At 41.2% G+C, this 22,570-nt stretch overlaps 1 protein-coding gene across 2 annotated transcripts in view; it reads right to left on the minus strand.

Moving 5' to 3' along the window:
• RASGRP2 (RAS guanyl releasing protein 2) overlaps positions 1 to 22,570 on the minus strand; it is a 124,083-nt gene that overhangs the window by 15,300 nt on the left and 86,213 nt on the right. For both annotated transcript variants that reach the window (XM_077287321.1, XM_077287322.1), the window contains exons 9-11: positions 20,474 to 20,755; positions 15,640 to 15,717; positions 9,423 to 9,536 (exon numbers count right to left, since the gene is read on the minus strand). In XM_077287321.1, coding sequence (XP_077143436.1) covers positions 9,423 to 9,536; positions 15,640 to 15,717; positions 20,474 to 20,755 — 474 coding nt within the window. The remainder of the gene's footprint in view (positions 1 to 9,422; positions 9,537 to 15,639; positions 15,718 to 20,473; positions 20,756 to 22,570) is intronic.

Raw genomic sequence — 22,570 nt, forward strand, 5'->3', positions numbered from 1 at the left:
CTGTGCTCTGTGCTGTATACTGCTGTGGGCTGTATATAGTTCTCTGTGGGCTGTGCTCTGTGCTGTATACTGCTGTGGGCTGTATATAGTTCTCTGGGCTGTGGTCTGTGCTGTATACTGCTGTGGGCTGTATATAGTTCTCTGTGGGCTGTGCTCTGTGCTGTATACTACTGTGGGCTGCATATAGTTCTCTGTGGGCTGTTGTTATGACCCCAATGGCGAGGGTCTCAGAGGAACGTGGAAGTCTGCAGAATACAAAAATCCAGCTCATAGGGCAGTGGTAACTGGGTTGACCATATATCTACTCCTAACGCCAACACTAGAAGTAGCCGGGGATCATTCCTACGTTGATTCTAGATGACACGCGCCAGCCAAAGAATCTAGCTACCCCTAGTAGAGGAAAACAAAGACCTTTCTTGCCTCCAGAGAAGGGGACCCCAAAGCTGGATAGAAGCCCCCCACAAATAATGACGGTGAGGTAAGAGGAAATGACAAACACAGAAATGAACCAGGTTTAGCACAGAGAGGCCCGCTTACTGATAGCAGAATAAAGAAAGGTAACTTATATGGTCAACAAAAACCCTATCAAAATCCACACTGGAAATTCAAGAACCCCCGAACCGTCTAACGGTCCGGGGGGAGAACACCAGCCCCCTAGAGCTTCCAGCAAAGGTCAGGATATAGATTTGGAACAAGCTGGACAAAAATACAAAACCAAAACAAATAGCAAAAAGCAAAAGGCAGACTTAGCTGATATAACTGGAACCAGGATCAGTAGACAAGAGCACAGCAGACTAGCTCTGATAACTACGTTGCCAGGCATTGAACTGAAGGTCCAGGGAGCTTATATAGCAACACCCCTAACTAACGACCCAGGTGCGGATAAAAGGAATGACAGAAAAACCAGAGTCAAAAAACTAGTAACCACTAGAGGGAGCAAAAAGCAAATTCACAACAGTACCCCCCCCTTAGTGAGGGGTCACCGAACCCTCACCACGACCACCAGGGCGATCAGGATGAGCGGCATGAAAGGCACGAACTAAATCGGCCGCATGAACATCAGAGGCGACCACCCAGGAATTATCCTCCTGACCATAGCCCTTCCACTTGACCAGGTACTGAAGCCTCCGCCTGGAGAGGCGAGAATCCAAGATCTTCTCCACCACGTACTCCAACTCGCCCTCAACCAACACCGGAGCAGGAGGCTCAGCAGAAGGAACTACAGGCACAATGTACCGCCGCAACAAGGACCTATGAAATACATTGTGAATAGCAAACGACACAGGAAGATCCAGACGAAAAGATACAGGATTAAGGATTTCCAATATCTTGTAAGGCCCAATAAAACGAGGTTTAAATTTGGGAGAGGAGACCTTCATAGGAACAAAGCGGGAAGAAAGCCACACCAAATCCCCAACGCGTAGTCGGGGACCCACACCGCGGCGGCGGTTGGCAAAGCGCTGAGCCTTCTCCTGTGACAACTTCAAGTTGTCCACCACATGATTCCAGATCTGCTGCAACCTATCCACCACAGAATCCACCCCAGGACAGTCAGAAGGCTCCACATGACCCGAAGAAAAGCGAGGATGGAAACCAGAGTTGCAGAAAAAAGGCGAAACCAAGATGGCGGAACTAGCCCGATTATTAAGGGCAAACTCAGCCAACGGCAAGAATGTCACCCAATCGTCCTGATCAGCAGAGACAAAACACCTCAAATAAGCCTCCAAAGTCTGATTGGTTCGCTCCGTCTGTCCATTAGTCTGAGGATGGAAAGCAGACGAAAACGACAAATCAATGCCCATCCTACTACAAAAGGATCGCCAGAACCTGGAAACGAACTGGGATCCTCTGTCTGACACAATATTCTCAGGGATGCCGTGCAAACGAACCACGTTCTGGAAAAACACAGGAACCAGATCGGAAGAGGAAGGCAGCTTAGGCAAAGGAACCAAATGGACCATCTTGGAGAAGCGATCACATATCACCCAGATAACGGACATGCCCTGAGATAGCGGAAGATCAGAAATGAAATCCATGGAGATATGTGTCCAAGGTCTCTTCGGGACAGGCAAGGGAATCCTCATGAATACCACGACAGCCCCAACTTGAGACTGACATAGCCTTCCAGTCCAGGACTGGATTATGGGTCTGTAACCATGGCAGCCCTAAAACAACCAAATCATGCATTTTATGTAAAACCAGGAAACGTATCACCTCGCGGTGTTCAGGAGTCATGCACATGGTAACCTGAGTCCAATACTGCGGTTTATTTGCTGCCAATGGTGTAGCATCAATACCCCTAAGAGGAATAGGATTTTCTAATGGTTCAAGAGTAAATCCACAGCGCTTAGCAAATGAGAGATCCATGAGACTCAGGGCAGCACCTGAATCTACAAACGCCATGACAGGATAAGATGACAGTGAGCAAATCAAAGTTACAGACAGAATAAATTTAGGTTGCAAATTACCAACGGTGACAGGACTAACAACCTTAGCTATACGTTTAGAGCATGCTGAGATAACATGTGTAGAATCACCACAGTAGTAGCACAAGCCATTCCGGCGTCTATGAATTTTCCGCTCATTTCTAGTCAGGATTCTATCACATTGCATTAAATCAGGTGTCTGTTCAGACAACACCATGAGGGAATTTGCGGTTTTGCGCTCCCGCAACCGCCGGTCAATTTGAATAGCCAGTGCCATAGTATCATTCAGACCTGTGGGAATGGGAAAACCCACCATAACATTCTTAATGGCTTCAGAAAGGCCATTTCTAAAATTAGCGGCCAGTGCACACTCGTTCCAATGTGTCAGCACGGACCATTTCCGAAATTTTTGGCAATACACTTCAGCCTCGTCCTGCCCCTGAGACATAGCCAGCAAGGCCTTTTCAGCCTGAATCTCAAGATTGGGTTCCTCATAAAGTAAACCGAGCGCCAGAAAAAACGCATCAAGATCAGCCAATGCCGGATCTCCTGGCGCCAGCGAAAAAGCCCAATCCTGAGGGTCGCCCCGTAAGAACGAAATAACAATTTTTACTTGCTGAGCAGAATCTCCAGATGAACAGGGTCTCAGGGACAAAAACAATTTACAATTATTCACGAAATTCCTAAACTTAAACCTGTCTCCGGAAAACAGTTCAGGAATCGGTATTTTAGGTTCTGACCTAGGATTTCTGATAACATAGTCTTGTATGCCCTGCACACGAGTAGCCAGCTGGTCCACACTTGTAATCAAGGTCTGGACATTCATGTCTGCAGCAAGCATAGCCACTCTGAGGTAAAGGGGAAGGAGAAAGAAAAAAAAAAAAAACTCAGAATCTTCTTTCTTATAATCCCTCTTCTGCAATGCATTAAACATTTAATACTGGCCTGGCAAACTGTTATGACCCCAATGGCGAGGGTCTCAGAGGAACGTGGAAGTCTGCAGAATACAAAAATCCAGCTCATAGGGCAGTGGTAACTGGGTTGACCATATATCTACTCCTAACGCCAACACTAGAAGTAGCCGGGGATCATTCCTACGTTGATTCTAGATGACACGCGCCAGCCGGAGAATCTAGCTACCCCTAGTAGAGGAAAACAAAGACCTTTCTTGCCTCCAGAGAAGGGGACCCCAAAGCTGGATAGAAGCCCCCCACAAATAATGACGGTGAGGTAAGAGGAAATGACAAACACAGAAATGAACCAGGTTTAGCACAGAGAGGCCCGCTTACTGATAGCAGAATAAAGAAAGGTAACTTATATGGTCAACAAAAACCCTATCAAAATCCACACTGGAAATTCAAGAACCCCCGAACCGTCTAACGGTCCGGGGGGAGAACACCAGCCCCCTAGAGCTTCCAGCAAAGGTCAGGATATAGATTTGGAACAAGCTGGACAAAAATACAAAACCAAAACAAATAGCAAAAAGCAAAAGGCAGACTTAGCTGATATAACTGGAACCAGGATCAGTAGACAAGAGCACAGCAGACTAGCTCTGATAACTACGTTGCCAGGCATTGAACTGAAGGTCCAGGGAGCTTATATAGCAACACCCCTAACTAACGACCCAGGTGCGGATAAAAGGAATGACAGAAAAACCAGAGTCAAAAAACTAGTAACCACTAGAGGGAGCAAAAAGCAAATTCACAACAGGCTGTGCTCTGTGCTGTATACCACTGTGGGCTGTATATAGTTCTCTGTGGGCTGTGCTCTGTGCTGTATACCACTGTGGGCTGTATATAGTTCTCTGTGGGCTGTGCTCTGTGCTGTATACTGCTGTGGGCTGTATATAGTACTCTGTGGCTGTGCTCTGTGCTGTATACTGCTGTGGGCTGTATATAGTACTCTGTGGCTGTGCTCTGTGCTGTATACTGCTGTGGGCTGTATATAGTTCTCTGTGGGCTGTGCTCTGTGCTGTATACTACTGTGGGCTGTATATAGTTCTCTGTGGGCTGTGCTCTGTGCTGTATACTGCTGTGGGCTGTATATAGTTCTCTGTGGGCTGTGCTCTGTGCTGTATACTACTGTGGGCTGTATATAGTTCTCTGTGGGCTGTGCTCTGTGCTGTATACTGCTGTGGGCTGTATATAGTTCTCTGTGGGCTGTGCTCTGTGCTGTATACTGCTGTGGGCTGTATATAGCTCTCTGTGGGCTGTGCTCTGTGCTGTATACTACTGTGTGCTCTGTGCTATATATAGTTCTCTGTGGGCTGTGCTCTGTGCTGTATACTGCTGTGGGCTGTATATAGTTCTCTGTGGGCTGTGCTCTGTGCTGTATACTGCTGTGGGCTGTATATAGTTCTCTGTGGGCTGTGCTCTGTGCTGTATACTACTGTGGGCTGTATATAGCTCTCTGTGGGCTGTGCTCTGTGCTGTATACTACTGTGGGCTGTATATAGTTATCTGTGGGCTGTGCTCTGTGCTGTATGCTACTGTGGGCTGTATATAGTTCTCTGTGGGCTGTGCTCTGTGCTGTATATAGTTCTCTGTGGGCTGTGCTCTGTGCTGTATACTACTGTGGGCTGTATATAGTTCTCTGTGGGCTGTGCTCTGTGCTGTATGCTACTGTGGGCTGTATATAGTTCTCTGTGGGCTGTGCTCTGTGCTGTATATAGTACTCTGTGGGCTGTGCTGTATATAGTACTCTGTGGGCTGTGCTGTGTATAGTACTCTGTGGGCTGTGCTGTGTATAGTACTCTGTGGGCTGTGCTGTATATAGTACTCTCTGGGCTGTGCTGTATATAGTACTCTCTGGGCTGTGCTGTATATAGTACTCTCTGGGCTGTGCTTTATATAGTACTCTGGGCTGTGCTGTATATAGTACTCTGGGCTGTGCTTTATATAGTTCTCTGTGGGCTGTGCTGTATATAGTTCTCTGTGGGCTGTGCTGTATATAGTTCTCTGTGGGCTGTGCTGTATATATTACTTTGTGGGCTGTGCTGTATATATTACTTTGTGGGCTGTGCTGTATATATTACTCTGTGGGCTGTGCTGTATACTACTGTGTGGACTGTGCTGTATACTTCTACGTGGGCTGTGCTGTATACTACTGTGTGGTCTGTGCTGTATACTACTGTGTGGTCTGTGCTGAATACTGCTGTGTGGGCTGTGTTATCTACTACGCGAGCTGTGCTATAGTATGCAGGCTGTGCTGTATACTATGCGGTTTGTGCTATATAATATGCGGGCTTTGCTATATACTATGGGGAGTATATTATATTCTATGGGGGAGGCCATGTTATGTACTATGTGGCTGTGTTATATACTATTGTGGGGGTATATTATATTCTATGGGGGAGGCTGCGTTATATACTATGGGGGGCTGCATTATATTCTATTGGGGGCTACATTATATATTATGGGGAGGTGGGCTGTATTATATTCTATGGGGGTTACATACTCTGGGGTGGCTGCATTATACTCTGTGGGGTGGCTGCATTATACTCTGGGGTGGCTGCATTATACTCTGGGGTGGCTGCATTATACTCTGGGGTGGCTGCATTATACTCTGGGGTGGCTGCATTATACTATATGTGGGCTGCATTATACTGTATCGAGGACTATGGGGAATACGTTATACTATATGAAGAACTATGGGGTGCATTATACTATGGGAAGTGAATTGTACTACATGGATGACTGTGGCGGTGCATTATACTATATGGAGCACTATGAGGATTGTATTATGCTATATGGAGGACTATGAGGATTGTATTATGCTATATGGAGGACTATGAGGAGTGTATTATACTATGTGGAGGACTGAGCAGTGTATTTTAATATATGGAGGACTATAGGGAGTGTATTATACTATATGGAGGACTATGGAGCACATTATAATATATGGAGGACTATGGGGTGTATTTTACTAAACAAGTAAAATGCTGCATATTCGGATTGTTTTTGCTGGAACAAAAAGCCTTGTTGTCAGCAGCACATTGCCAGTGTAAACTGTAGATGTGCTGCTGAAAACATGATACTGTATGGTGATCTATTAGTGATCGTTCTGTCTCATCATTATTCCTCAGCTGGTGGAAAGAGGCCGGGAAACAAGCGTTGAACAACTTCAGTATTGTCGATCAAACTCGTTTAGCGGCCTGAACTCAGCGCACGTAAATACAACAGAAAGGCTTCTGTGTGATGTGCAATATGTTAGCATTTGGGGACCCATTTTAAACTTTGCCTAGGGCCCCACTTTGCCTAAAACCGGCCCTGCCTACAAGTGTACAAAGATATTATACAGTCACCATGTGACAAGTGGGCCTGTGTAACTTCAAATGCCAGGGCTGAATTTTAGTCCCAGTCCGGCCCTGCATACATCCATACATATATCCATACATATATCCATACATACATACATACATACATATATCCATCCATACATATATCCAGCCATCCAGCCATCCATCCACACATATATCCATCCATCCATATATACGTCTATATATCCATTCATCCATACATACATCAATATATACATCCATACGTATATCTATCCATCCATATAGAAAAAAAGAAGGAACAGCACAGTATACTTATCTTCAGGTGCAAGGCCCCCAGACAATCCATCCACCAATCATCCAGACTTCATAAAATTCAAAAAAAGAGGCAGCATTCCATTGTCTGGGCAACGTTTCAGCTCAAAGTGAGCCTTTCTCAAGGCTTGAGAAAGGCTCACTTTGAGCTGAAACGTTGCCCAGACATGTGGGTAGATTAAACCCTGCACATTTATATTGGAACAATGGAGTCCTGCCTCTTTTTTTGAATTTTATCTATCCATCCATCCACACATACATCCATACATGTATCCATACATATATCCATCAATCCATCCATCTATACATCCATACATATATCCATCCATACATCCATCCATACATCCATCCATACATCCATCCATACACCCATATATCCATCCATATATGTATCCATACGTATATATATCCATCCATCCACGCATACATCCATACATATATCCATACATACATCCATACATGTATCCATCCATCCAAACATCTATGTACCCATCCATCCATATATACAACCATACCTATATCCATATATCCATCTATTCATTCATCCATCATCCATATATCCATCCATCCATATATCCAACCATCCATAGATCCATCCATCCATAGATCCATCCATCCATATATCCCTCCTTCCATTCATACATACATCCATATACCCACCTATATATCCATCCATCCATCTATATATCCATTTATATATCCATTAATCCATCCATACATCCCTCCTTCCATACATACATATATCCATACATCCATACATACATCCATACATGTATCCATCCATCCAAACATCTATGTACCCATCCATCCATATATACAACCATACCTATATCCATATATCCATCTATTCATTCATCCATCATCCATATATCCATCCATATATCCATCCATCCATATATCCAACCATCCATAGATCCATCCATCCATAGATCCATCCATCCATATATCCCTCCTTCCATTCATACATACATCCATATACCCACCTATATATCCATCCATCCATCTATATATCCATTTATATATCCATTAATCCATCCATACATCCCTCCTTCCATACATACATATATCCATACATCCATACATACATCCATACATGTATCCATCCATCCAAACATCTATGTACCCATCCATCCATATATACAACCATACCTATATCCATCTATTCATTCATCCATCATCCATATATCCATCCATATATCCATCCATCCATATATCCAACCATCCATAGATCCATCCATCCATAGATCCATCCATCCATATATCCCTCCTTCCATTCATACATACATCCATATACCCACCTATATATCCATCCATCCATCTATATATCCATTTATATATCCATTAATCCATCCATACATCCCTCCATCCATACATACATATATCCATACATACATATATCCCTCCATCCATCCACTTATATATCCATCCATCCATTTAAAGTGCCATGTAAAAGTTTGGGCACCCCTGGTCAAGATTACTGTTATTGTGAACAGTTAAGCAAGTTGAAGATGAACTGATTTCTAAAAGGCCTCAAGTTAAAGATCACACATTTTCTTTGTATTTTAGGCAACAAAATCTATAAATTATATCGTAATTTTTTACATTTTAAAAATTACAAAAACTTTTACATGCCACTGTATATATCCATCCATCCATTCATCCATGCAACTTGTCACATATAGGAGCCAGGACTAGTTCGGCAGGGCATCACTTCCCCCAGTGTAGACCTTACCCCAATCATTTAGTCATGACCCCTGAGAACGATGAAGGGTGTTCTTTCTTGATTTTACTTTCTTTTACATTTTGTTTGTAAGCCTTTTTAGTAAATTGATGAAGGTCTCATTTTGACCGAAAAGTCTATGATCGTTGTTTCTGGATTTACTGCGATTATTACATTTTCTTGTCAAACACATCAAATAAGAATGCCAATTTTTTGTACATTATAGTGGTCGGATCCGGTATCCTACTTGTGCACCACAGTTTTTCCAGAAGTGCTTTGTCTTGTTACATGACCCCTGGGAATGACTGGCATCTTTCATTCAATCTACATCATGGCAGGACCACCAGAAATCTTGCTCATGTCCAAAATCTACTGGCAGTTCTATCATGAAGTGGATTACACAGGGAAAGGCAATCACGCCTCATGGTAGGATAGCCGGCATGTCATACTCATGCCTGAGGTTTCCGAGTCCTGCCATCAAGTAGAGTGCAAGGTCCGCTCCTGATGACATGTTCCCTATTGCAGGGTACTGCTGCCCCCCATTCCATATCGCCCACATATCCAACTCATCTAAACACTGGATATATGTCATAATTATGTTTATTTCAGATGAACACCAGAACCAAAATGCGAGAGCTTTATTTGTTTTGTAGACATGTTCAGCAAAACCTAATAATCGACTTACCTCCACCATCTTCTCTATGTGTTGGCACAACAGAGCTTGGTCCGGTTTTGCTTTTAAGGAAGCCCATTCCTCCAAAGGAGGTGATGGAGATGGAGGTGACTTGATAGTGGCTTGCTAAAAGAGATGCATGGAAATCTCATACATTACTAGGATCATTAGTAGAGATGGCGTGCCACAATTCGCAAAATCGGGTCCGGCGGCCACGTCAGTATTCCATGACTGATGGATCGGAGCGCTGAGCACTGGCTCTTACTTAACAGAACCAATTAGCCGGACTGGTGCAACATCATCATTGTGGAATGACGCACGTGTGACATCGTGCCGGGCCAGCTAATCAAAAGAAGAGCGCTGGATGCCGTCTGGTAAGATGACTCCCATTACATAAGTAATCTGTGGCCGGTGGACCTTGCCTTGCGTATCGATTGTATTATTGATAGTATTTTAATTATGAGTTAATTCATTATCTTTTTTTTAAATGCAAAGGTTATACATTTTAATATACGGAAAGTACAGGAAAAAAAAAAAACAGGAATAGAAGGGGCGCTGCCAGTGAGAGTATTCAGAGGTTTTGCAAAAAAAATAAAAATGTTGCCACTATGTTGGATGATGAGACCTGATCAGTTTGGAAACGCATGGCATGTTTAAATCGAATTTTAAAAAATAATATATTTTTGGCAACCCTCCGATTGCTCCCGCTGGCAGCGCCCCTTCAGTTCCTGTTTCTTTTTTTCTTACTGTGCTACACAGAAGTTTGCCCCTCGGTTGGTTTCATAGGTGGAAAGGAGCAGGAAATCTGATTATCCAGCTACAGATACAGATATCCAGATACATCAGCCCTACTTGCATTTTACTTGCTTGGTTTACCAATATGAAGCGCTCCATTTGAGATATAATTTGAGATATATATATATATATATATATATATATATATATATATATATATATATATATATATATATTTTTTATTATTATTATTTTTTATTATTATTTTTTCATTTTAAAATATTAAGACCTAAATTATCTAAAAAACAAAACTCCTGTGCCAATGATAAAAAAAAATCTTCAGGCCTCATTAAATATTAATCTGAGTAATTGTGTGCACTTCCAAGTTGTGCATGTATGTACAGCATGTATGTGTGTGTGTGTGTATATATGTACTGTATATACCATATATATATATATATATATATATATATATATATATATATATATATATGTATATATTTTACACAAAAGAATAAAAATAAACACCTATTCTTTTTTTTTTTAAGATTTGGGATTCTGCAGACAAAACAAAAAAATCACCAAAATCAGGTTGAAAAAAATAAAATAAATATAAATAAGTATACACTGTGTTCCAAATTATTATGCAAATAATATTTCCTCATATTTTCTCTAAATTACCTATCTGAATTGCAGTCATTGTTATTTTATAGTCATCTACTATTCTAGTATAATTGCTTGTTTTGGAACAAACTGCCTATGAAAACAGTATCTTTAAAAAAAAAAAATAAACACTCAAAATGCATGTTCCAAATTATTATGCACAGCAGAGTTTTCAACCTTTTTTATTTTATATTGAACAAAAAAATGGTGAATTGTGAAGTTATAAGCATTATCAGCTTATTACAAAATGAAGTCAAACAGTTTTCAAGTGAAAACTTTATTCTAGGTGACGTTACATTTGCACATAGGACTCCTTGTTCGAAAGAAGCTGCTGAACTCTCTCGTCCATTGAATTTCTCAGTTTTTGGATGGTTTCTGCTTCAATTGTTTTGCATGTGGACAGAATCCCCTCCCAGAGCTGTTGCTTAGATGTGAACTGCCTCCCGCCATCATAGACACTCCTTTTGATGATGCTCCAGAGGTTCTCAATGGGGTTGAGGTCAGGGGAAGATGGTGGCCACACCATAAGTTTGTCCTCTTTTATGCCCATAGCAGCCAGAGATGCAGATGTGTTTTTTGCAGCATGAGACAGTGCATTATCATGCATGAAAATGATCTTGCTGCGGAAATCACGGTTCTTCCTCTTGAACCATGGCAGGAAGTGTTTTTAGAAACTCCACATAGATTATGGAGTTCATCTTTACCCCTTCAGGGATCATAAAGGGGCCGACAATCTCTCTCCCCATGATTCCAGCCCAAAACATTACTGCACCACCTCCTCCTTGTTGGCGCCTTAGCCGTGTTTCCATGGGGTGTCCATCAACCAGCCATCCTCCACTCCATCCATCTGGACCATCAAGCGTTGCACAGCACTCATTGGTGAACAAAACAGTTTGGAAGTCAGTCTTCATGTATCGTTTGGCCCACTGGAGCTGTTTCTGCTTGTGTGCAGTGGATAGAGGTGGTCGACAGGATGGCTTACGCACAGCTGCAAACCTCTGAAGGACCCTGCATCTTGTTGTTCTGGGGACGTTGGAGGCACCAGCAGCTTCAAAAACTTGTCTGCTGCTATGACAAGGCATTTTTGCAGCTGCTCTTGTAACCTTACGCAATTGCCTGTTGGAAAGGGTCCTCAATTTTTCCTTATCAGCACGCACACGTGTGTGCTGGGAATCAGCTACATACTTCTTGATTGTGCGATGATCACGATGAAGTGTCTTGGCAATGTTGATTGTAGTCATGCCTTGACCTAAATACTCCACAATTTGTTGCTTCTCAGCAGCCGACACATCCTTTTTCTTTCCCATTTTGGCCAAAAATGTAGGCTGCTTAATAATGTGGAACAGCCTTCTTAAAGGTAAGGTACCGCGTTTGTAGATCATTAATAAATCACTGTAATGTAGCATAACATGCAGCTATAACCAAGTTTTAAATGCATGTGAAACAGATTTCGTGTGTTATATGTGTTTGAAGAAGGAACTGGGGGCTGACATCTTGGTTTTGCAGCAGTAGCAGGACACTAACAGTGTCATTTTACAGCACCCCATGGACATAGGAGATAATAGACCGGCGCTGACCCTATCTTTAACATTGGAGAGGCGTTAGCAGTGAGCTGGGCACGCCTCTGTGGGCTGCACAACTCACTGCTGTAGGTGTGACTAGCCGCCATTTTATTATAGCCCAGTGCTTTCTGCCAAGCTCCACTTACTCTCTATCACAGGAGCTCCATTCACTCCATTAAGCTGCATTCCCAGCCTGCAGAGAGAGGTGACACCTGACACCTGTCTCTGCCATACAATGTATCTCTCCCCTCCCTCCACAATGCCCGGCCATTCACTGCAGACCTGGAGCTCCTTCTTATCTTACTGAGGGATGAGTCACAGACAGCTCTGCACAGACAATGCTGCTCCATACACACCACATAAACTATCTGTGCTTCTGATGCAGTAACTGCTGGTGATAGCAGATCACAGGGCAGTCACACACAAAATGGCTCTGCCCTGTGATGCTGCTCTTCATTCTGCCCCAGGGATATTAGACCACCCAAAAGGGGAAGGAAATGGTGATGTCAGCAGTTACTGCCCCAATTTTCCAGCTAACAGTAAAGCTGGTAAGTCTTACTATAGCTGCTTGAGGTCTAAAACGGAAAATGCTCCCCCTAGTGGTCAATATATATATTTGTAAGAAAATATATAATATTTTTCATATAGAAATGTTTGCAAACAGTGCAAACATTGCATTAGTACATTTTATTTACTATTTTCAGCTTAATTTCACAAAAAAACAAACTACAAGAAAACTGGTGGCACCTTCCCTTTAAGTAGTCTTGCCTTTATTTGGACACACCTGCCAAACTAATTTGCACAGGTATCTGCAATTGCTTTCAGTGATATAAAGAGCCCTGACACACATCACCATCAATGAGTTTATATGACAAACAAAAAAATTCTAACCTTATCACTCCTAAACTCTTTGTGCATAATAATTTGGAACACAGTGTAGATATGAATAAAAATAAACGCCTATTCTTTTTTTTTTTTTTTTATTTTGGATTCTGAGGACAAAACAAAAAAATCACCAAAAGCAGGTTGAAAAAAATAAAATAAATATAAATAAATAAGTATCGATATAAATAATATATATATATATATATATTACACAAAAGAATAGAAATAAAGGTCTATTTTTATTTATTTATTTGTTTTTTAAAGATTTGGGATTCTGAGGACAAAAAAAAAAAATTACCAAAACCAGGTTGAAAAATTCCTCCAAGCTATGAAGAAAAATGGCAGTTATGAAACTGAAAAAAGCACAACCACAAAATGTAGCATTGGCACACACTACAAAAGCCTAAATACATTCCTACCACACAGAATATAACACAATACAATGCTGATCCAAAGATCTGTCCAAGTGCCAGCATGGGATCAGGGCGGAATTTTCTCCCTTAAAGACGAGCTGAACTAAGCTTTGTTTTCTCTATTTTATCTTCCAGTGGATCAAACAGTGGATTTCTTTCAGGATGAAAGATTACACCTGACAGTCGTATGTCTCTTCTATGCTATGTCATTACAGGCGCACAGGCTGTTCTTCTTGTTTTCATGCAGAATGGCAGAGATTTACACTGTCTGCATTGTCTCTGTCACGGTGTGAGTTTCACATCATGGAGAAAATTATACACGCTGAGCTGAATGCTATGTGTGAGCGCCTTGAATATAAAAAAAAGCAGAGATTTTCAGATTTTTTTCTACATGTGGCAAATTGATAGATATGAACCAGGGCTCACAGGATTACAGGACAAGATACCAAAGCAAGGTTGGTGGACAAATAGAAACCTGTACTGCATATCTGTATCATTTTATGGAAAGAAAAAGTTAAAAAAAAAAATTAAATTGTAGGTAATAAAGATGACCGAATTGCGTCGGGTCAAGATGGATTTGTCTCAAATTTCAGGCAAAATTTGAATTTGCTTGTTTTAAAAGAAAGTATTAAAAAAATAAAAAGTAGTATTCATCTGTCCCTAGCCTCTTGTTCGTGTTGTTCCCGACTTGGTCGTCCTCATCCGGTAGTCATTCGCAGATTGTTGGTCTTCTTCACATCAAAGATCCTTAGGGTCTTCGGCAAGTCCAGTGCCCCGGTAAGTCGTCCAAGATCATGATGTCACGATCCGACGTACGTCATGACATATTCATGATATTATGTCCCATGTGGCCTAGACCTTATACAATGTCATGATGTTTGCCCCAGTTCATGATTTCATAATGTCACGTCACCTAGTGGGCACCAGAGGAACCAAAGACCCAACAGGACGTGTGGCATGAAGAAAGATTGGTGGCCTGGGCATGAAGACCACACTGGGCAGACCAAGCATGGGGATTCACATACAGGGCAAGGGCTAATAAGAATTTAATTAATTTTTAAGAAAATATTCTTCACCCAATTTTTATTATGTTCCGAGATCTGAACAAACCCCACAGCATAAAATGACAGATTCGTTTTGCATCAAATAAATTCAATGAGAATCGAGTTTTCCGGCCAAATTTGATCAAACTGCTGAATTAAAACTTCAATTTCGATTACGGTATCTCTAGTAGTCAGAAAACCCAAAGACTTGGGAAAATAAATTAATTAAAAATGTGTATTTTTCACAAAAAAGGTTAGTGTTTTGGAAGCCAAGTTTTTGAAAATTGTTTAGCAGGACAGGGTGTAGCACAGAAATTTAGTGTGGTCCACAACTTGAGGACATTTTTCTCAAGTTGGTGCATATGCAGCCCAAAAATGCACCAAATTCATTATGAAGTGCATGCCTTTAGATTTAGAGTGGCGTACAAAATCACAGTCTTAATTAATTCTCCCTTAATTTTTACAGCTCTGTATCACCTCAAAGTTGGCATATTTAAGACACCCTTTAGTTATAACAGTCCAGATGTGACAAATTTTAACTAAAATGTCAATGGCCAAAATTGGGACGTTGCAGGAATTTCCAAAAACTTCCAATACTTTTTAGCAGAGTTTGCCTAAATGTTGTCCCGTTTTTTTTAGTCTTCTTCATGAGATTGTCTTGATCAATTCAAGGCAATACGGCAAGCATGGAATGCATGGACAAGCCCTTTAAACCTTTGTATTAGAGTCACAACTTCCGAACCACCCATGATTCACAATGAAAGGAATTTGGATCTTCACAAGGGTTTATGGTGATGGACATTTGGTCCAATTGAACCGTTGGAGGTCGTAGCAGGAACATGGAGGCTGACATGAAAACTCATCATGGACATCTCAAAGGTGCAACAGGAACATCTAATTGAATACAATCCTTATGCCTAAATCTCACCGATGTACGTGCCCTTGGTTCCCTTTGAAGTGACAGCTGGTAAATCTCTTCCTCTGATCGATACTGATCCAAAGAAACCTACAAAAGCAGAGAAAATGGGCAATCAAAATCAAAACAATGAAATATTTTATTTCTAACGAAAAGTTTATTTCAATATTTCACACCGAGCTCTTTAATAAAATCTTCCACCAGTTTTGAACATTTCCCACAGTTTCTCCAGATAAATGAAAATGTGATCAAGTTCTGTGTTTCAGTCGTTGCCAATGAGCTTTTGCCAAGGGAAAATATCAAACAGCAGGCTTAATTTATTAGGTGCCAACAGTTATTAACCAATACATTCAAAATACTATGCGTTTTTTTTTTCACATTCAGATTTGGGTGGCAACCTCAATCTGTCACGTCTTAAACTTTATTAATGATTTGCTAATTTAAAAGGAAAAGTGTTATTCCGAAAGCTGGAAACATCACTCCGTAGCTGGCATAAATTCCATTTTAGGTGACACTTACACATCTGTTTCCATTTTTTTTTTTGCATCCTTGTAAAAGAACTGTTTTCTTCTCATGCTTCCTTTATTTTGCCTACTTTCTTCATCCGTGTACCACATGATCCAGCTGAAAGAATGTATTAGCGACACTATCTGTAGCCATGGGAAGTTCTAAAATATTAAAGACTTACAGTACTTGCAAACTCTCCCAAAAGATTCAGTTAGCTCCCAAAAATGGAAAGACCTCTCGGACTCCCAGAGATGTTGGCAAACTCTTAGGCACCTCAAAAAACTCTGGGAACCTCCAAGAAACAAACCTTTTCATAAATTGTCCTCTGCCTGATATTGCATCATTACACGTAGACAGTCCTGTTCTCGAAATGCCATTTTCTTGGGGGTTTTCTTCTCATGATTCCTCTATTTTACCTACTTTCTTCATCCATGTTGCCTCTGTTTTCTTCTGGTCCGTTTCCAAAAACTGAAGGAGGCAAACTAAACTTTTTTTTTATCCATTGACTTGTAGCAATAGATCAATTGGAAACAGATGAAACACTGGTGGAACGTTGAAGTAAAAAGTGTATCCTCCGTTTTTCATCCATTTTTAAAGCTTGTCCATAAACTTTTATGGCTGCTTCTAAACGGATAAGTATAGGATCTGTCGAACTTCACAGATCGGAAAGACGGATTCAACCTTAAAACAGATGTATTTATGGATCAATTAAACTCTTTGGGTCCGTCGCCTAAGAAAACCAGACAGCACAAAAATGGGTACAATGGATGTGGGTATTCGGACTTAGCTAGTGTCAAATATGCCAAATTTTGGGTACATGTGCACGAATTCTTTTTTAGGTAGATTCCTACTGGAAAGTGCTAAAAAAAGACAAAGAGAATGATCATATGCACAGCAATGTCCAAACGACTTGCTGTGCATATGTTCCATTTTTTTTCGACAGCCATGAAGCCGCTAAAAGAAGTAACCGATCCGTTCTTATGGTAGCTCTTGCCTTGGAGACGCCACTATGTTATATGTGAATAAAACAAAACAAAACTGCCGGAAAAGACCTTCAAAACTAAATCAGAAAAGACACTTCAGGGAAAATACCGCCATCGTTTTCTTGAGGCGTCATGTCCACATGCCTTAAGAGTAAAGTATTAAATACCAGTCTTAAAGAGAATCTGTCAAAAAGGTATTTGCTATGTAATCTGAGAACAGTACGGTAATATGTAGGGGCTGAGACCCTGAGTCCAGCAATGTGTCACTTATTAGGTTGCGTGTTGCTGTTTAGATAAAATCAGTGTTTTATCAGCAGGAGATTATCACTACAGGACTAGGTGTCTTGTGCCTCCTAGTCATCCTGCTCTGTGTAACCACGCCCACACCACTTATTAGCACCTTTTGTACACAGAAAGCCACCATGTTATAGACAGCTCAGCATTCCGGGAACTGCTAGATCTGCAGAGAGAAAACTGTGATTGTATCAAAATGACAGCACGCAGACCAGTAAGTGATACATCGATGGAATCAGGGTCTCAGACCCTACATCATGCTACTCTCGGATTATATACAAACTGCTGACAGATTCTCTTTAATAGGTTTTGCAAAATGTGCTTTCTTTCGGTTTCTGTAACTCCAGAGTTTTCTTCCGCTCCCTGGATAAAATGGCTACAATGAAGTTTACTTTCCCGTCTTGTCTTTTCATTGCAAGCATATTCTTATCAGCAGGCTTGATGTGAAATGAAATTGCAGGGTATATAAACAGCATTTAATTACCCAATTACAATATTTCAAGAACTATCAGTGTCTGACACATGAAAGATATAAATAAGATGAGCAGCGAGACACAAGGCAGATATGCCGCATGATCCAGCTGAAAGAATGTATTAACGGCACTATCTGTAGCCATAGGAAGTTCTAAAACATTAGCTAAAGACTTATTTGCCAACTCTCCCAAAAGATCCAGCTAGATCCAAAAATGGAAAGACCTCTCGGGCTCCTGGAGATGTTGACGAACTCTTAGACACCTCAAAAAACTCTGAGAACCTCCAAGAAACAAACCTTTTCATAAATTGCCCTTTGCCTGATATTCCATCATTACACGTAGCCAGTCCTGTTCTTGGAATGCCTGTTTCTTGGTGGCATGAAATAGGCCTGGAAAGAGCGTGGGGTCAAAACATGGTGTGGTCATCGGTGAGAACATTCTCAACGCCTTCTTCACTATTCGCCAAGACGGCCGACTAGAAAAGTTGGGTTTAGACACCCACTTGATATTTCACCCTACTAGCCATGTCAAGCCTAATCGCGTCCTCTTTCCATTACTACAAGCTCTTAAGGACCACAGGAGTCCCTGGAAATCAATCCACACCACAGAGAAAACATGCACTTATAGAGGAAGGGAATATGCAAACGATGTACGTCTGTTTGGTAACAACTAGTCTTCATCCGCCGGATGCCGGCAATCAGCTTCTCCTAGAGAAACCATTTGTTGCAGCAGCTGAGAAAAGAATCATAAGAGCAAGCGACCCGTAGGTCATGAGTGAACATATCATTGGTAAAGCCGCAACAGGGGTTCAAGAAGTAAGGGGGTCTGCACCACCTCCAAAGCAGGTGGAATTGTGCATTATGATGAGCTATTGGACGGTAAAGGGCCCATATATTGTTCTTGCACAGGGGCCTCTTCTGTCTGTGTCTGCCAGTGTCGTAGGTCTAGGATCAATACCTAGATCTTCAGCAATGGTAGTGATGATAATGTTCATCACAGAGATAGAGATCCTGGTATGAGGATGTAATAGTGAAATGGACGACGGGAACAGTCCAGGAAACTGTGCATACGTCAAGAGCGAAAAATTACAGACAGTAAGCCACTAGCATATTAAGGGAATCTGTCACCACCTTCATGGAGTTCTCCGTGAAGGCGGCATATGGTAGTGACAGACGCTTCGATTTCAGCGTTCTGTCTGTAATGTGTCCGTGCAGCAGTTTTTGGAGAGCTCCAGAATACAGATCTGCAAGGACATGATGTAGTTCTGCACAGCCAGCTTCGTACAACTCTGCCATGCACATGAGGACTAACACCAACTTGATAAACCTTGAATAATAAGTGCCATCTTGTCCGGCACATTAACATTGAAGGCCTATCCTTAGTATAAGTTATCAATGCCTGATCAGTGGGAGTGCAGTTGTTCCCAATGATGGCGGTGGCCGGAACAGCTCAGTTACGGAGCTGCACAGCTTCAACAACGGAAGGGTGGCAATGGCTAGGTATTGCACATCCGCCACATATTGGATGTGCAGTACACAGCCGGGGCCACTGCTCTGCTGACGGATCTGGGCTGTGCAGCTTCGTAACTGAGCAGGTCTGGCCGAACTGTTGATCGCACCCCCAACGATCGGACATTGATGATCTATCCTAAAGATAGGCTATGAATATTAAAGTCCTGGACAGCCCCTTTAATAACTAAATAGCCATTCATGCACATATCATTTCACCCTACTACTATTCCTATACAGTCTGGCCAGGGTCGCACATGCGCAATAGTTCCCGTCCCAGACAACCTCTCCTCTTCTCAAATGAGGGCTATAAGATGAGTTAAAAGTTAGCTCGTTCATTCTTTTTTCGTTGAGTCCTTGGAATGTAAAATAGTCCAGATCCTCCTCTGAACACCGGCTGACTACACACAGTGGTCAAGATCTTCTAACCTTTATATATTGGCTCGTATTGCAGCACCAGGATCACATGCATCTAAGCGGGCGGCGAAATAATGCAACCAACTCATTGCATTCAAGCAGGAACACGCGCTCGCCCAACAACCAAGAAGTTGACATGCAAGACAGTGAGACTCTAATGAACAAACTAGTTTAAAAAAAAAATCCTAGAAATGGGTTGTCCACTACTGGGCACTTAGAAAAAGCTGAAATATGCTGCATACATTTTTTCGCCGATCCTCCACTCTGAGCCCTGTATCCACCATATCACCAGCGGCCACTGATCGGCTGCAGCCTTTACAAATTTAGTTACCCAGGTGGCATCGTCAACTTATAAAAGTATGCTTTCTCTGAAATGTCTCAGTGCTTCAGAATAAAACATACGAGGCAAAAATATCGGACTCGGACTTTGATTCTTGAAGCTCGTTGTTCGGGCAGCATGAAACAGTCAGGTTCCCATTCATAATAAAGAAGCTCGTGGATTGTTCACAGGTATCAAAACAGTAGATTTTTCCTATACTAAAGGAAAAACTGAAAAAAAAACTAAGTAAAACAGCAAAAAAAAATAAAACAGGAATTAATTACAACGATACCAGATTTTACATTATTCTCTCAATAAATGTTTTGCATTTTTAGAATAACTTACCGTTAACAAGTTTAGAAGATCCGGATTGGCTTTTACCGGAGGTTCCCGTCTCTGAGCTTCTGTTAGTTCGTGAACCACTTTATAGACCTGACGCATTTTGGAGACATTGATCGCACCTCTCGCTTTATCTGTCCAGTCAGACAGCGCTACATGCAACGCCATCAGGTCTTTTAAGTGAACGCCGAGGGCAGGAAATCGAAAACCTTCGCAAAATGCAAACCTGCGCCTGTATCGCGAGTAGTTATCTGACGAGGTAAGAAGCTCCAAAAGAGAATCGTACACCTTGTAATGGGAAAAAATGAAAGAATTTAATGAGAAGGAGGTATAAAATCACAGTTGGTTTTGTGACTTTCAACATATACATCTTTAAAAAAGGGTCTTTCACCAAATTTCATATTAAATTACTAAATAGATCTCTGGTGACACTTGTGTACAAACTATGAAAAGTTATCTAAGCATGGCTCTAGCATCCCAATATTAAGACAAGCCTTTTATGAGTCCAGATATAGAATGAAATTGCTCCAGTTTCTTAAGTCCCCATCCAGCCAGCCTGACTGACAGCTGCAGCTTATACCAAGCAGTGTGAGATCTCAGCAGGGAGGAGGGACACTGAAGATCTGTCACTCAGGCTTGGTATATGGAGTTTGAAATAAAAGGATTATACATCCATTTAAAGATGGAAATTTGAAGTAAACACAACATTCCCATTAGGTCTAAAAGAACTATTGAGTAATGTATGCAGTGTGTATGTATGGTACAATCATCCAAATTGATGTTTAACATATATTTATACAATTAACTAAAAACAACTGTAAGAGCAAATGTGCAGAATGTATAAAATTAGAATATAAAATAAAAAATAAATAAAATGTATTCCTAAAATTGAAATTTAACAGTATTAACATTAGGTCGGATATTATTCCTTAGCAACCTAAGCAATGATGGGAATACGATGAGATTTTAAATGGCCATTGTGGACAATATAATTTTTTTTTTCCTGTACATTTTTGTAAGTTATAAAACAAATCATCTTTATTCTAATGGTTGCATGTGATGGTCTAGTTCATCCAAAAGATGTTCAATTGGATTCCGATCATGTGACTGACGGGGGTCAGTGAACAGCTCACACTCAGATACTGTCTATCCACTTTGTAGGCAGCAAAGATCAATGCTGGAGGTCATTATCTATGTCATTAATTCCCAATGATTTGGCAGGGATAAGGCCGTAGTGTCGCGTTTGCAATATCCTTGAACAATGTTGCATCTGTTTTCAATAGTTGAGTTTTAAAGGGTTGGATAAAAAAGTAAAAGATGCAGCAAATGTTGTCTTCATGGCGTCTGAAGTTGATCTTATTATGGTCATTCTTTTAACGGATCAAACTCATTTTTTTTTACCATAAACCCAAAAACAAAGGGAACTTTAAAGAAATTTTAGGGTCAACAAAGTAATTAGGGCAGTAAAAGACAAGTTCACACTACAAGGCTACAAATGAATAATCCATCAATGGGAAAATCAGCTTTGAATTTTTCATATAAAAGAGAAAAATGATCAAAATTGAGAGCGCTCACTAGTTGATACCTTATTGGCGAAATGAAAAGATGGTAACAAATAGCAAGCTTTCTTTGAGACTACTCAGGTCTCTTCATCAGATATCATTTATGCCCAGTGAAGAGACCAGAGTAGTCTTGAAAGCTTGCTATTTGTCACCATCCATTAAAAGGTATCAACAAGTGAGGACTTAATTTTGATTTTTTTTTCAATCTACTGGTTAACACGATAAAAAAAAAATTCTATATGTAAATGAAGATACAAGTGGGACGATACTCGGCAAGTGCATCAATCCTCCACATTATTCCCCTCCTAACGGGACCCTCATGATATTGATTGTTGGCTGTTTCGTGCCACTATGTCCCTGTTATAAGGAGCACTAAAGAGACAGCAGTCAGACACAACGTAGTGGCGCTATCGAATAATTGTGAGGATCGGTGCACTAGCCCGGAATCTCCCCGCCCTAGAGGAACAGCTTCATTTACATGAAAATTAAAAGTTGATTTTCTCAGTATCAGAATATCAATTTGTAATCAGGAAGGTAGGTT

This window comes from Ranitomeya variabilis, chromosome 2, assembly GCF_051348905.1.
Source record: "Ranitomeya variabilis isolate aRanVar5 chromosome 2, aRanVar5.hap1, whole genome shotgun sequence".
Lineage (NCBI taxonomy): Eukaryota > Metazoa > Chordata > Amphibia > Anura > Dendrobatidae > Ranitomeya > Ranitomeya variabilis.